Below are 15,119 nucleotides of genomic sequence, written 5' to 3' on the forward strand. Positions count from 1 at the left end.
AAATGTAGGCGGCAATGGTTTTCTCATCGTGGGTGACACCGATGTGCTTTCTAACACAATACCAATAGTACCCACCCCCCACCTCCTTTGGCGGACAAAAGGGGTTTGGTTGGCACGTGCTCTGGGCGTCAGTCACCTGTTTCTTAGCAACCAGCACAACAGGAAAACACCTGTGGCTCCAAATAGGCTATTCTTGAAAAGAGGGGTTGTTCGTCGTAATAATCTATTCCAAAACAAATTCCATCCCGTCAGATTTCAAGACATAATGAAAGCGACTGTTAGTTCACGATGTTTACAGACCTGTTTTTCTTTTTTTGGCATTCCATAAAGTGATTTTGAGTTTTTGTTGCCCAATAGCCTTGACATTTAATGCCTACTCATTTTTAAATAAGGACAATAAGTAAACCACCAACCTGTTAATTAAATTAGCCTGACTCATAATAATCCAGAAAAAAATGATTTGGCCATGGCCAGACTATTTTGTAGGGCAAGCCGAATTCTGTAGTTTCAATAGCCTATATAAACCAAGTAGATAATACTTGGATAATGACTAGCCTACTATAGGCTGGAATAGTGGATAGGAATAGTGCTCACAATTAGCCTCATTTGATTTTACATGAAACAGAGAAGAGGCATAAGAATCTATTTTACATACTATTCAATATCAGGCTACTGATTTTTCCTCCTGCATGCATATAACCTTTGTGAAAAAGCTAATGTTGTCTTATCCTACATCAAGGCTAACTGTTTAGTTGGTTATCATATTTTTACTAAGCCTAACTTGCCAAAGCAGGGAACACTGTTTACTTTCTGCATCGGGGGCGGGTTCTATGCGTCCTCTCTCTAGCCTGCGCGTTCAGCTTTCGCCTCTACGTCACCTGACCACGCGCTTGCATGCAAATCACGCCTTTCCTGGCGCGCCATTGGCCACCTTCACCTCATTTAGTCGCTGTCAAAGCGCATCGTATGGGTATGCTCTATTAACTTTACTACTACAGCCACAGAAAGTATAGCTCAAAGAGACTTTTCATCGAACTGGAAGTGGAAAAACAAGCGAGGAGAAAAATAGTGCCAAAGACGCTGTGGAAGTTTATCGAAGTAGCCTATCTTTGTCACTCTGGATTGTAACTACGTTTTTACCGTGCTCTTTTTTCCCTGGGAGGTTTGCTGTGCGCAACTGTGCCAGCCGAGCCGGACCGAGGTGCCGTGACTGAATGTTTCTGTGTATTTGTTGAAAAGTTAACGCCGGGTGAATGTATAGCATGATGATGGAGACTGACCTGCACTCCCCAGTGCCCCAAACGAACACAAATTCGGGGCACACGGGATCAAGCAATGGTAACAAAGTCAATCAAGACCGTGTGAAGAGACCGATGAACGCATTCATGGTTTGGTCTCGGGGCCAGCGACGTAAGATGGCACAAGAGAACCCCAAAATGCACAACTCTGAGATCAGCAAGAGGCTGGGCGCTGAGTGGAAAGTGATGTCCGAGGCAGAAAAGAGACCCTTTATCGACGAGGCAAAGCGCCTGCGAGCCATGCACATGAAGGAGCATCCGGATTATAAGTACCGACCGAGAAGGAAGACCAAGACGCTGCTGAAAAAGGACAAGTACTCTTTGGCTGGTGGGCTGCTTACAGGGGCAGGTAATGGTGCCGGTGTCGGCCTAGGGGTCGGGATGAGTCCGGGGGTTGGACAAAGGTTGGAAAGCCCCGGGGGTCACGGTGGCGGAGCAGCCGCCAGCTACGCACACATGAACGGCTGGGCGAACGGTGCATACTCGGGCCAGGTGGCTGCCGCAGCAGCGGCCGCGGCGATGATGCAGGAAGCTCAACTAGCCTACAGCCAGCACCCGGGGAGCGGGGCGCACCACCACCACTCACACCACCATCACCCGCACAATCCCCAGCCCATGCACCGCTACGACATGACCGCTCTCCAGTACAGCCCCATATCGAACTCTCAGAGTTACATGAGCGCCTCTCCGTCCGGCTACGGCGGGATAACCTACACACAGCACCAGAGTTCTGGCGTCTCCTCGTCTGGATCAATCGGTACACTGGGGTCGCTGGTAAAATCAGAACCGAGTGTAAGCCCTCCCGTTTCCACTCATTCGCGCGCACCGTGTCCTGGGGACTTGAGGGACATGATAAGCATGTATTTACCGACTGGGGAAGCTGCTGGTGACCCGTCCGTTCAAAGTAGACTTCACGCGCTGCCACAGCACTATCAGAGCTCCACGACAGGGGTAAACGGAACAGTTCCTTTGACACATATTTAAAAATAACAATGTGCGACTGAAGCACAAAGAAATAACGTTACCAAATATTTATCCATTTTAGATTGTTGCTAGGCCTACATGTTTTGTAGGCTTGTAAATTGAAGACAAACAATAACCTTCAAAATTACAATTAGGTAAAGGGAAGTTTTCAGTGGGGTAGGCTATTGTCTGTTCAAGTTTGAGAGGCAAGTAAGCTGTATTTGTTGTGCTTACTCTCCAACTAAAAGGCATGCCAAGTTTGAGACAATTTAGGTTATCTTGTGAAGGCTGGTGATTTTGAAGTATTTTTTGGTTTTCTGTGGGAATATAACCGTTTTTGAAAACAAGGAAATTTACACGAGATAATCTTGTGGTTAGAATTAATTTGGAAAGTGTTTTAAAAAGTTTATAGGACTTCAATTAATTTCACGTTTTCTCTTGTTTGTAAACACGTGCGTTGCTGTAACTGAACAATTTGTTTTTGTTGTTGTAAAAAAAACTGTAAATTGTGAATAAATACAAGAGGAAATTGATAACAACTGTAAATAACTTAATGCATTTCTGTCAGGAAGAAAACCTTTTCGTTGAGTTAAATACATTTCTCAGATGTTGCACTGGTTATGAAAACAGGATTAATTTTTTTATTGTGTGTGGCCTTCCTGCCATAATTTTATTCTACGTAGCTTATAGTGTCCAGTTGTTTTTTTAATCTCTTTTTATCAACATTTTTCGCAGATACTTGTGAATTTCTCAGACAGGGAAGTTGGCTGAAGTTGGCCCTATCAAGTAGGCCTCATGTCAAAAACTAAATCGTATTAAATCGCTCTGTGACCCAAAACAAGGAAAGGCGCAAGGCAATATGCGTAAAGACGGATGAATTAATAATGATCGACGAATACTAGGTTGATTGTTTGACTAGTCTGTCGGCGTGGCATGAACACCTAAATTGGATCAAAGGTCTTTAAGGATTTTAATACTACTTAATATTAGTATGATAATCTGTTCATGGCTGTGACCTCTAAAACGTGTTTTTATTACAGGTCTCCATGTCTGTGTATATTCAACCTTATCAATGTAAAACTATAGCACATAATTAGTCAGCTGAACATCGGTTGATCAAAAACGTATCAAAAGTTCATGCAAATTATAAAGTATGTGGGTGTTTTATGTGATTTATTAATACTTTTTTTTGTTTTTAGTACGAAAAGAAAAGGACGACGATGTGGTAGTCGCGATGAGAGGGGAGCAGGACAGGTTCGCGAGCACACACCTGTTGAGTTGTGACCGATCTGGCGCGAGAGGAACTTTATCTCGTTCGAATCATGTGCTGACTTTATTTCCGAACGGGCTCGCATTCAATCCTTTATCTGCTTGAAAAGACAGAAGATACTCAAGCATAGGAACGAATGCCAGATTATATTACCTTTACTGCATTTAACTTGTCTTGTTGAATTCGTTTTATGTCAAAATTTACTTTTGATCGTTTCTGGATTGTTCCATAAGTCCTTTGTAGCATAAATCTCCCCTTGCGTTTATGTGAAAAAGAATGTTCTAAACCTGTTTTAAGCATCCATTTTTGTTATGTGTTGATAAAAATAGGATTTTAGAATTTTTCTTTCAGATAACTCTATTTTCAATTAGCCCCCTTGAAGTTTTATTTCCTCGAGTTAATATGATACCCCAGGCTATTTGTAAATGAAAAGTAAAATGTGTCATTCCATAGGCCTGTATTTGATTTGAAGATAAATAACAATCTCAAATAGCATATGATATTACTGAATGAGATTTACTACATGCAAACTCGTTCATATTTGATTTGTCTGAAATGACCTGTTTTCAAGAAGGGAAATAAATATACTCTGACAATAATATTTCATTTTTAATTTGATCGTTGACATGTTAGGACTATTGCAGCCAACGTGTTTAGGGATTATTTAGTCTGCCATTTTAATAAAACTAGACACGGTGTGTGATCCGTTTGATACGATGATGAGCACAGTGTGGGCAGGTTAGATAGAAAGTTTACTTTTCAGGAATGCTTATTTCAGACCTGCTGCTGGCATTTGCTAAGATGACCTCTCCTTCCTATTTGATGTAGATGACCATAGCACGATGTTCATTTAATTGACAGAGGAGTGTATTATTGCATTGCCAAGGCTCCCTTCCACGAACGCCAGGGTCGTGCCCCCCTAAGCTTGATCCTAAACTAAGGCAAATTCAATGAAAAGTAAATGATGCTCATACAATGAAATTCGTGGTATTCATCAGTCAATGAATTAACTCCAGATTCCCATGCAGGTCTATAAAATATTCTATGGAGTTCGTGGTGACAACCGTGAAGGCTTGTGTTAGTCCATCAATTGAATGATCATTTTTATAACCTCTTTTGATAAGGCTATGCTGTTTGCTTTTATGCTTTGAACATGTGATGGCTACATCAGTTGGATACGCCTTCTAGGAGCGTCTGTGGTTGCTTTCATGGGTGCATGGGATTTAGGCTGAATGAGTGTAGTTGTGAAGAGTGTTTTGTGCTGTCCAGAAAAGGATTAGGAGGGTCTGCAGGACTAACCCAGGGGTCAGCGACAAGTAAAGTATTCCACGATCTGGCACCGGAACCATGACACCACTCCTCAGAACAGCGGCAAGACACAAGTAATATTTCATTGAACCAAGCATGATTGGAGACACGTGTGAATTTGTAAATGCATGCTATATTTCCCGTTGTTCAGGGATTGTCTGAATTTGACTCCCCTAAAATCTGCGACCATGCATGCATAGCATTGAAGTAGGCCAATAAATACTTAAAATGCTTATCTTATTTACTACAGTATACAACACAATTGTCATTCATTTTATGCTATACTCATTTAATATATGTGTAGGCATATAGGCTTTGCTAAAACAGTGCAGAAAGTCCTAATTTAGTTACTAGATATGTAATATATGCTATCTTATATATATATATCTATATATATAGATGATACAGATACATAGATATATAGATAGATAGATTGATAGGTAGATAGATAGATACATAGATATACAGATATAGATATGTAGGCTATGTATGTATAAGATAATAACTATTATATATCCTGGCTACATGGTTGGCCTACATCGATCAGACTAGCCATTACATCCATATCGTATTGAGGGACTGTGTTTAGAACATTGTCCACACAGAACATCTTTAAAATTCAGTGGAAATGTTTTGTTCATTTTCATTGACAATAGAATGGAAGAGGGAGAAAGTGGAGAGAAAGCAGAGGCCCATGAACATTAAATATCTACCACAAGGTAATTCTTATCTTGTAGACACCGATACATTCCGCACTCGGAAACCCTCGCTGCTTGCTATCCGTAAAACCCCGATCTCTTGCACTCTGTGTCCTAAATGTGGATAATTACCACCCGTTTATCACGCCTCCGCATATTTGCCTCTTTCCTCCCAAAAAACTCTCCGTTGCTATTGGACGGCGTTCTGTCACAGGAGATTACGGAGACAGATTGCAAAAACCGAATGTGCTGAAACGAGATTAGCGTGGAATAGAAATAGCAACCAAGGCCAATAAATTCCTCGCGAGGGCCTTATCGTGCAATTACACGTTGACATGTTTAACAATTTTCAGCCTCTTAATCCGAAACCCCTTCCAAAAGTAGACTGTGTTGTCAGTGTATGCGCTCTGTAGTAAGACACTACACACCCTGAACCGAAATCTGAATGCACAGCAAAAGGGTGCTGATTGAATAAATTGCTAAACATTTTATAAACTTTTTAATTTCCGAACCAACCACTAATTTTCAAAGGATAAGAGCAGGCATCTGTCATCTGTTAATAAACAGATGACAAACAACATTTAAAAAAATGAGGACAGAAGGTTTACTTGGTCAGTATTTCATCGGCCCATTAGACTCAGTTATTAACTCCAGATTACATATTTCAAGGTCAAAACGTCTTGAAGAATGAAACATGAATCGTTTTATAGTTCACCCCCAGTTTAAGATAGTATTTCGCTGTTGCGAAGCCTGGTCAGAGATGATTATGAATGCCTCTGCTGGAATTTGGCTGGGATAGGGGTTTGGAAAGCCACCCAGTGCTGACTCCCCATGCATTGAACGGGCTGTGTGTGTGCGTGCGCGCTTTTGTGTATGTAGTGGGTTGGCTGGTTGGAAAGTTTCACTCAGTCAACCGTGCTGTCATTGGCTTCACAAAGCTGATTACAAGCCTCAGCGAATTCCTGAAGGCAACGAAATGCGACGCAGGTGCAAGGGAGACCAGAAGCCCCCTCGTTGCGCATGACGAGAACCATTGGGACAAATCCACAGGACCACACAAAAATCCAGCCCGTCCGATATGGGCCTACAGATATTGGAAAAAAAACACGAGAGAAAGAGAAACAGAAAGAGAGCGCAATAATGCAAGCACCATCCTAAAATCTTAAAACATTATTTGTATACGTTTTTTACTGAACTTCTCTAGCCTCACTGCTGTGTATGAATGATTTTCTTTGGACTAGGTTGTAGTATGATTAACCTTCTGCATTATGGTTTTATAACCATAGGCTACCATATGGTTTGATTCCACACATGCTTAGGATACTGTAAACTACTGTTTATAGGTATTTGGGCAACGTATGTATTTTTTACACTAATTTTTCAAATGTCATATTTGTTCTGTGATGGGGGAACAATAACTGCCGGGATACCATAACGTCATATTCAATTAGAACATTTTCTAGTAATCAATTACCGAGGAAGCTCCTGTGGGCGCAGTAATCAGCCCAGTCTGGCCGCTGCAAGCTTTAGTGATCAAGCCTATCGGGATTCTGACTGCGTAGACAGCAGACTTGAGGATGGCTGGCAAACTGTTTCTGGGCTGTTCGATTTGACGAAAATCGCCTCTTTGAAACAAGATGATGTTATAGGGTTCAGTTTGGTTCTAATTGATCAGACAATCAGATTCGAAAGGTCATTCTTTTTCGTACCAGGACTTCCATCTCTGAATTGCAATGCGGACTTAACATTTTTAAATGAATGGCTCGGCAGGCTTTAAACTGAGAGAACACTCAGATCACATGGTCTTCATCGCTTGGACCAAAGTTCCATGGCAGCGTTTTTGAATACGCCCCAATAGGAATCCATGGCAGCAGAGGCATTAATGCATAATTTCCTCTACACGTTCCCATGTTCGTACCATGCACTGGATTCTGCCTAGTCCGTCACCGGAGCCCTGAGCTGCTGTCACCCCGCTCACCCCCACCATCCTCGGGTGATTATCGGACAAAAGGAGTATCCCGGGCCGGTTATGGTAGTCAATCAACCAGAACGGACTATGCAAATGGTTAAGAAAGGCGAGAAGATGGCGAACAGAGCTCCCAATTGTTCGGCACATTTCACAGCACCATGCAGCTGCACCTCCGCGGTTGTCCGGGACACTGTTGATAATCCAGGGTTAAAGTACCCTAGCCTTGCGCCTTGCCCCCCCCCCCCCCCGCACACACACACACACACACACACACCAATATTTAGTATAATGTAAGTAAAAAAAGGATATATGCCTTTTTCCAAATGTAAGAATGTTTCTCATTGAGAACCAACAGTCATGACTTTTCTTTACATTGTTCGTTTTTTTGCTTACATTTTGTTAGACAATATGTTCACATGGTTTGATGCCACTGCGCTGATCATTGATTATACTAAATTGTGCATGTATGTGCCTTTTGTTTTCCCTACAAACTTAAAATATCTTAATCAATACAACATTCAACAAATGTCTTTTGGGTAAACAAAAGTCAATATGCCCATTTCACGGAATTTTCCAGCAATAACGTTTGTTTCCTGGAGCTGTCCAGGTGCTGAACTGCCCTTGAAACGTCTTAAACTAGACCCTTTCTGTCTCTTTCCAAAGGATTTAAGACTATTGACCAGAACAAGAAAGTTTGATCACATAACATCTACTCTTGTCTCTCTACACTGGCTCCCTATCCAAGCCAGAGCTGACTTCAAAGTTCTACTACTAACCTACAAATCTCTGCATGGATTGGCACCACTGTGCCTCTCCGGTCTCCTTGCACCCTATTGCCCCGCAAGGAAACTTAGATCTCAAGATGCCGGCTATCTGGTGGTTCCCAAAATTAAGAAAAGACAGCTGGAGGTAGGGCGTTCTCATATAGAGCACCTCTTCTCTGGAACAAATTACCCGTCTCAATTAAGGTGATACTCTGATACTGTTTCGACATTTAAAATTAGGTTAAAAACGTTATTGTTTAGTCAATTCTACGACTGTTAAAGGTAAGTTACTAGTTGGAGGCAACGGGGGACGGGTTGTTTCCATCCTTATTCTATAAGTATAACTTATTTTAGAGTTCTCTTCCCCTGGAACAGATTTCATGTTCCAAATGAGGGGGGCTGTCGCTGTCTTGGTGTGTGGGGTTGCATCAAATTCCCCTTTTTTGCTCTGTTAAATTGCTGCACCAGTCCACACTTGACCGGTGGGGATCTCATTCTATTATGACTGTAACTGTTAGCTGCTCCTGGCATTCTCTAATCCCTGCTCTCCTCTCTCTGTCCCCCCCCCCCCACACACACATCCCTTGTGGTGTGGGGGGTTTGAGTTGTCAGCACCTGCCTGGTCGTCGGTCAGCCAACGCTGGACCTGGTCGCGAGTCTCCCGGTCCTGTCCTACATCTATAAAGTTGAACAATGGATTTTGGTGTTTTAAAAACCCATCGACACTGTATGACTATGTTTAGCCTGTGTTCTGCTCCTCTCTCTCACCAACCGTCTCTGGAGGAGGGGATCCCTCTCTGAATTGCTCCTCCCAAGGTTTCTTTCATTTTTTTTCTCCTGTTGAGATTTTTTGGGAGTTTTTCCTTGTCTTCCTTGAGGGTTTAGGTTGGTTGAGGGGCAGTTCTATGGGCATATGTGAAGCCCTCTGTGACATGCTTGCGTGTAAAAAGGGCTATACAAATACATTTGATTTGATTTGATTTAAGGCACGTGTTGCCAAAACTTTTTGGGTCGGCTAGATGTGAATGTTGATGATTCTAAATATCATTAAATAGTCCGTTAAAGTGTTAGATTTTAATTCTCACTATTTCATTTACTTTTATAGAACCAAACACTTTTGTATTTTATTCCCCCGCCCCTTCTAGCGTTCTCTCTCTTGCACAATCACACGCGCACACAATTGATTAGGATGCGACTAGCTTTTATTTTCGTCATAAGAACTGGAATTATCATTCCTATTATGAGCCTGTAAATCTGGAAAATTACTGCGACTACATCAGATACCGACTTCCTGAGAAGTTGAGCCATGCACTTTCAAAAACTAAGTAAATGACCTGAAGAGCATTTATCCCAATAGCCCAACTCTAGCATCAGCTCTGTAATCACCAATCACCAAGTCAAAGGTCTACAGTAGGTGCTCTTTCTCCTCGCTGGGAGCCTGCACGAGTCATTGCTATGTAATTTGCAGACTGCAGGTGGGTCAATCCTCGGTACATTTTGTCCACGTCTTAGCCTTTCTCTGCCTTCTCCTGTCATTCTGCCAAAAAAAATAAACGGCTGCAAATTAGTGTCAATTAGAAGGCCGGCTGTGTAATTTAGTGGCGTTTTGACACGGAGAGCCTGCAGATGTGTGGAAGTCAAAGCGAGCCGCGTCCCCAGGGGCAGTTAATTAACTCGTAATAATCCACTGACCTGGGGGTTAGGGCACAGGCCAGCTCGGGTTTAGTCTCCATTAGACACTGCGAGGAGACGCAGCGTGAATGTGCAGATGTGTGTTTGTGTCTGTATGTGATAGTTAGACAGAGTCGGAGTGCCAGACAGTCAAGACATTTGTGTGAGACACACAGACAGACAGAGGCAGGCAGGTATGCAAGCAGACATACAGCAAATAATGTGGCCTTTATTGTATGCAAAAGTGTTTGTGTCTTACGTATGTGTGTACCATGTGCTGTTTGTGCGTGTTGTGTGTGTGTTTGTGTCTGCTGTGCTTGTGCAGAGCAGTATGCAAATCCCAGGCAGAGGGATTTGCTAAACCAAAAGAGCCATGCTTGTTAGTGATACCCTGGCTAAAGATTTGCACAAACACCCACCTCCTTGATCCACTTTCATAGTTATTATTACACTGTCCGCGAGCCTGGAATCTTTATTGGCAGTGTAGTAGCATGGATCCGGGATTAAACATGGTGAAGAGAACAGTCGGAAGGTATTTACAGATTCTCATTATAGCTTCATAATCTGAATCCGCATACAAACACACAAGCTTAGCCATTTCCACTCGACTGTCCCCTTTACCTCACAGATTTTTCACTTTTAGAGGATCAAATATGTCGTTTCTGTTCAATCTAGATCACTTCTATAGGGGATGCAGATGTGTCTAAATAAGTCTATTTCAATGGGTTGTTTTAGGAGTTGAATTGTTATTGTGAAAATATAAGTACAAAACTACTTTAGGCCAAATCACAGTAACAAAACATCTTGTCTGTTCTTCATCTTCAACGGTTTCATACATGGATGCACGGATGACGGACGATGTAACGTGTACATTCACAAGAGTTACTGTCGTTCTACAATGGCAGATTCTTGCGTTAAACTAATTCAACACTTTTGACACAAAAAACTACAACAGTCTGTGAGACCATAAAGGGGTTGCCCATCCCTTTGAACCATGGGGTGCCCAAGCCTTAAACTGTGTGGAGTTATCACCTAACAGCAGAGTGTTCTGAAATGCTTTAAAAAATTACATTTGAAGATATATTAGTGTTTCCTCCCTTCTATGCCAGTGGGCGCCCGCGCCTGCATACGTTAAGTACATGGCAGTTTCTTTTTTTCGATTTTTTTTGAATCTCCAAATTCCCAGCGTTGCTAAGGTGCTTTGGGGAGAGGATTAGCTTGGGCTGGCAGGGAGAGAGAAAGCAGCAAAGCTACACGAAAGAGGAAGACAAAGAGGGAGAGGGAGAGAGACCGGGGAGGAAGATGTGTGGGTGAGGAGGGAAGGAGAGAACGAAGTGAAACGCAGGTTGTATCAACATGACTGGGGAATAGAGAACAGAACAGATCTAAATAGCAATTAGCACAGGGGAGAGGACGGTACACGGTCACACCCCCAACAGGGTGAAGCCTGTCAGTGTACTGCACTTAACACACACCTTTGCCTGCCAACACTCATCACACACTTACACACACACCGACCTACAGACATATTCTGTCTTCTGTAAGCACCTGACATTGCATGTCAATTTTAAAATACTTGTGTAACAATCAAGTTTTCCTCCAGATATAGTACACATTTTTATTGGTGTTCGTGAAAATACAAAACCAATACACACAACACATTTTTGTGTACCTCCTTCCAGCAAAAAAGGTGTGTCCAATCATCGTACAAAGTGGGCCTTACTCAGGTGAAGTGTTGCAATCCTCCTTTTTCACGGTGAATCCACTTCCTCAACAGGTTAGCTGGCAGAGCTATAAGTCAGGGTACCTGTCAAGGTGGTTGGGGAAAGAGGGAGGGAAAGAGGGAGGGAAAGAGGGAGGGAAAGAGGGAGGGAAAGAGGGAGGGAAAGGGGGAGGGGGGGTTGGAGGTAGCGGGGAAGGATGTGGTGGGAGGGGTCAAGGCCAAATCCTCTTTGATAGGTGGAGTCCTTCTGGGGTCCTGTTACAACTTTGGAGCAACCGGATCTGCTCCTGTTTGTAAAAGTTGACACAATGAACTTGACAGACAGCCAGATTTCTCCCCCCCCCCCCCCACTCCCTGCCCTCCCCTCCCACAGCCTTACCCCACCCCCCCACCCGTTTAGGGTTACTGTGATCTCATTATGTGGTCTGAATGGGGACAAGTAATGCTATCTGGGGTGGCTTGGCGCGGCCCTGCACAGCCCCGGACCCCATCGCCTTTATCCTCACTAGCCTTGATTACCTGAACCACCGCGTCTCCGTTTCAGCCACTTATCTCATCCAGAAATAATCATCTGATCAGTCATGCTATGGAAGAGGCACAGAGCTACCGGGGGGATGCAGAGGAAGGGAGAGATGAGGTGGCAAATAAACCACACACACACATACACGTAGACACACACATAAACACACACCTGCTTAAGCACACACACACAAACATTCACGTCCAAATATGTGCACTCTGAATCATGCAAGTTACACATGTAGTGTAAACACTTCAATACTGTACGCTTTGTGTGTTTTCAGAGTAGCACCCTAGGTGACACTGACTATAAATGCTATAAATGTTTTTAAGTCATGGAGAGACACATTTATTCGCCATGCGCATGTATACTTTGAGTGCAGAACCTCAAGTACACCAAGTGATGTTTTCATGTGTGAACTTAACCTCCGAGTAAGCCTGATTCATTTATTAATAAGTTGTCGCATAGACACGACACTTGTGAAGTAAAAAAGTATTTACTAGGGTATTTACTTTTAAGCAGTAATACATGACATGGTGTTAATTTTCAGATTAAAATGTCGCTTACAGTAAAATACACCTTGTTCTTACTATAGAACTGAATACAAGTACTTTGTACTGGACTTTGATCAAAATATTGCCAGTAATTATCATAGCTGACATGAGTGACAACAGTAGCCTTGAAATACCAGTGACCTTCTCTGTTCAGATATTATTGATTTTTGTCTTTTATGAATGAAAACTTTTACATTTGGTAAATTATTTCCCAGCAACTTTATGTGGTATGTCTGCGTAATGCTGTGTTGATATGTGTTTATATACACGAAAACAAGAACGTGGCAAACCAAAATTCAAAATTCGGACCCATCACTTTGAAAAATGAAAAGGGTCATAAAAAACACACAAACATTGCATGAAAAGAGGGGCAAAGGGAGGCAAAGGGAAATGGAGGCAGGGAGGCGATTGAGTGTATTTAGACCTCCCAGAGAAAAGTAGCTACAACTTCGAACCTCGATCGCTACAGCCCTATTTTACTGTACCAATTTAGCGCGGCCCCCTGTGTCTCTGGCTAGCTTCCAACATAGAGGCAGGGACAATAGGCCCCTGCTGAGGCGGCCCTGCCTGCCTCCCTGCAGCCGGGGAAAGTGCATGCCAAAACCACAGGGACACATTACCGCCACATTATTCTGCCCCCCAGTCTCCACTGGCCGGCCCACCAGCCCCTCTCCTGCTCCCTAGGCATGCTAAGTGCAGATCGGGGGAATTAAGTGACATTTTCCCAGAGTTGTGACCTTTGTTTCTGCATTGACTGAGAGGTTACATTAAGGTGGGGAGACAAATACACACACACACACACAGACAGAGCATTGGTCACACACAGGCATGCTTCCCCTCGCACACGCATGTAATTCCTGTCTGTCTCTCTGATAGGTTTGGTCTTCCAGGCTCTTTGTCTGTCTTGTCTTTGTGTCTGTCTCTCTCCCTGTTTGTGATCCACCTTCCCCCATGGCTTTGACAGTCCTAGCCCAGATATGGGAGTTGTCACTGGGCTTGGCTCCAGTCAGTGTAGGTGGGGGGTTCTGGGGCCTGTGTCGCTGGGAGGAGAGTCTTCCACTTGGGGTTCCTCCACCAGGAAGAGCATTTGTTCCTCTTTGTGTGACACCTTAGTCACATGACTTCAGTCCACACACTCTCCCAGTTTGTGTACTTTGCCCATGACTGCAGAGTAACAAATGAATTGTAGCACGTAGACTGATGAGAGGGTTAGAAAGCGATTTAGAATTGAATGTGGAGGAGATTGTCAGGCAGTAAAGATTCTTGTAGACAGGTGTAAGTTAAGTGGACATGCTTAAAGATAAGTAAAGATACTTTACTGACCCAGTATAATTGTATCTGTTTAACATTGTCCTGAAACCGATGTAAAAATATATATATTTTCAATCTTAAATGAATGGAAAGGTCCATAATCATCTTGCCTTTGCACAGCCTTCCTCAATCCCATCACATTGGATCTGTGGCTACAGTCTAGACACTGAAAAATGAATTATTTTCCTTGATTGCTTTCTTCCCAGCCACCTTGCTTTCTCGCTTACAAGCTTCCTCTGATCAAAATGTTGAACAGGTTCGTCAGTGACATACCGTGAGAACAATACATGTTTCCGCACCCTCTAATGCTGTTTCTCTTCATGTTTCTTTTCTCAGGGGGTAAAGACCAATGAAGTCTCTCCGTTTAGGGATGCCACCAGAGAAGACATCGATTGGCAGGAAGGAATCTGGTCTGGATGAAGGAGCTTCTCGTTCTCCTCATCCCCCTAGAGTGGAGGGACTGAGGGACGAAGGACCAGAGACAGGCCAAAGAAGAGGGGCAACAGACAGACGTGCGAACGGACTGAAACACACACACACACACATTCTGCTCACACACAGTACACACACCCGACACAACACGGACTGACTCAGACTTCCAGATGAGAGCAAAGAGCCTCACGTCTGTTTCTTCCCCTGCCCAGCCCAGCCCTGCCTCCTCTGCAGAGGCGAAGGAGGACGATTATCATAGGAACCATCTTCATCATCTATTGATGGTTCAGCAATCAGAGCCTGGGGGCGTCAGAGCCCCTCTTGCTGGAATCATTTTGTACCTTTTAACCTCAGAGCAAAGAGGGCCAGGCTTTTAGTTTGACAGGCAGTAAAGAGCAAGAAGAGAACTGCTAATGGGATGCACCCAGCTGGGCTCGACTTTGGCAGAGGGGCAAAGGCAGGGCCAGGGGTGAGGGCAGGGGTGGGGGGGGTTGGGTGGGGGGTTGGGTGTGGGGGGGTGTTGGGTGGGGGGGGGTGGGAGTGAGAGAAGGAAGCCTAAGAGAGGAACTGGGGATGTGAAGGGGAGTGTAGGGCAGGAGAAGGGAAAGGGAGGGAGGCGAAGGGAGGGGTTTGCAGAA

At 43.6% G+C, this 15,119-nt stretch overlaps 1 protein-coding gene across 6 annotated transcripts in view; it reads left to right on the plus strand.

The window, feature by feature from the left end:
* Positions 1 to 14,562, plus strand: part of sox1b (SRY-box transcription factor 1b) — a 64,991-nt gene extending 50,429 nt beyond the window's left edge. For 3 of the 6 annotated variants that reach the window (XR_009928065.1, XR_009928064.1, XR_009928063.1), the window contains exon 2: positions 14,386 to 14,562. Coding sequence is in view for 1 of the 6 variants with exons in the window: in XM_062447165.1 (XP_062303149.1) it covers positions 1,254 to 2,090; positions 3,461 to 3,490 (867 nt within the window). In the remaining 5 variants the exon portion in view is untranslated. Of the gene's footprint in view, positions 1 to 431; positions 2,091 to 3,460; positions 5,058 to 14,385 lie in introns of those variants that run through there. The other 3 variants (XR_009928067.1, XR_009928066.1, XM_062447165.1) reach the window with 2 other exon arrangements.
* The last annotated feature ends 557 nt before the right edge of the window (positions 14,563 to 15,119 follow it).

This window comes from Osmerus eperlanus, chromosome 21 (genome assembly GCF_963692335.1).
Source record: "Osmerus eperlanus chromosome 21, fOsmEpe2.1, whole genome shotgun sequence".
Lineage (NCBI taxonomy): Eukaryota > Metazoa > Chordata > Actinopteri > Osmeriformes > Osmeridae > Osmerus > Osmerus eperlanus.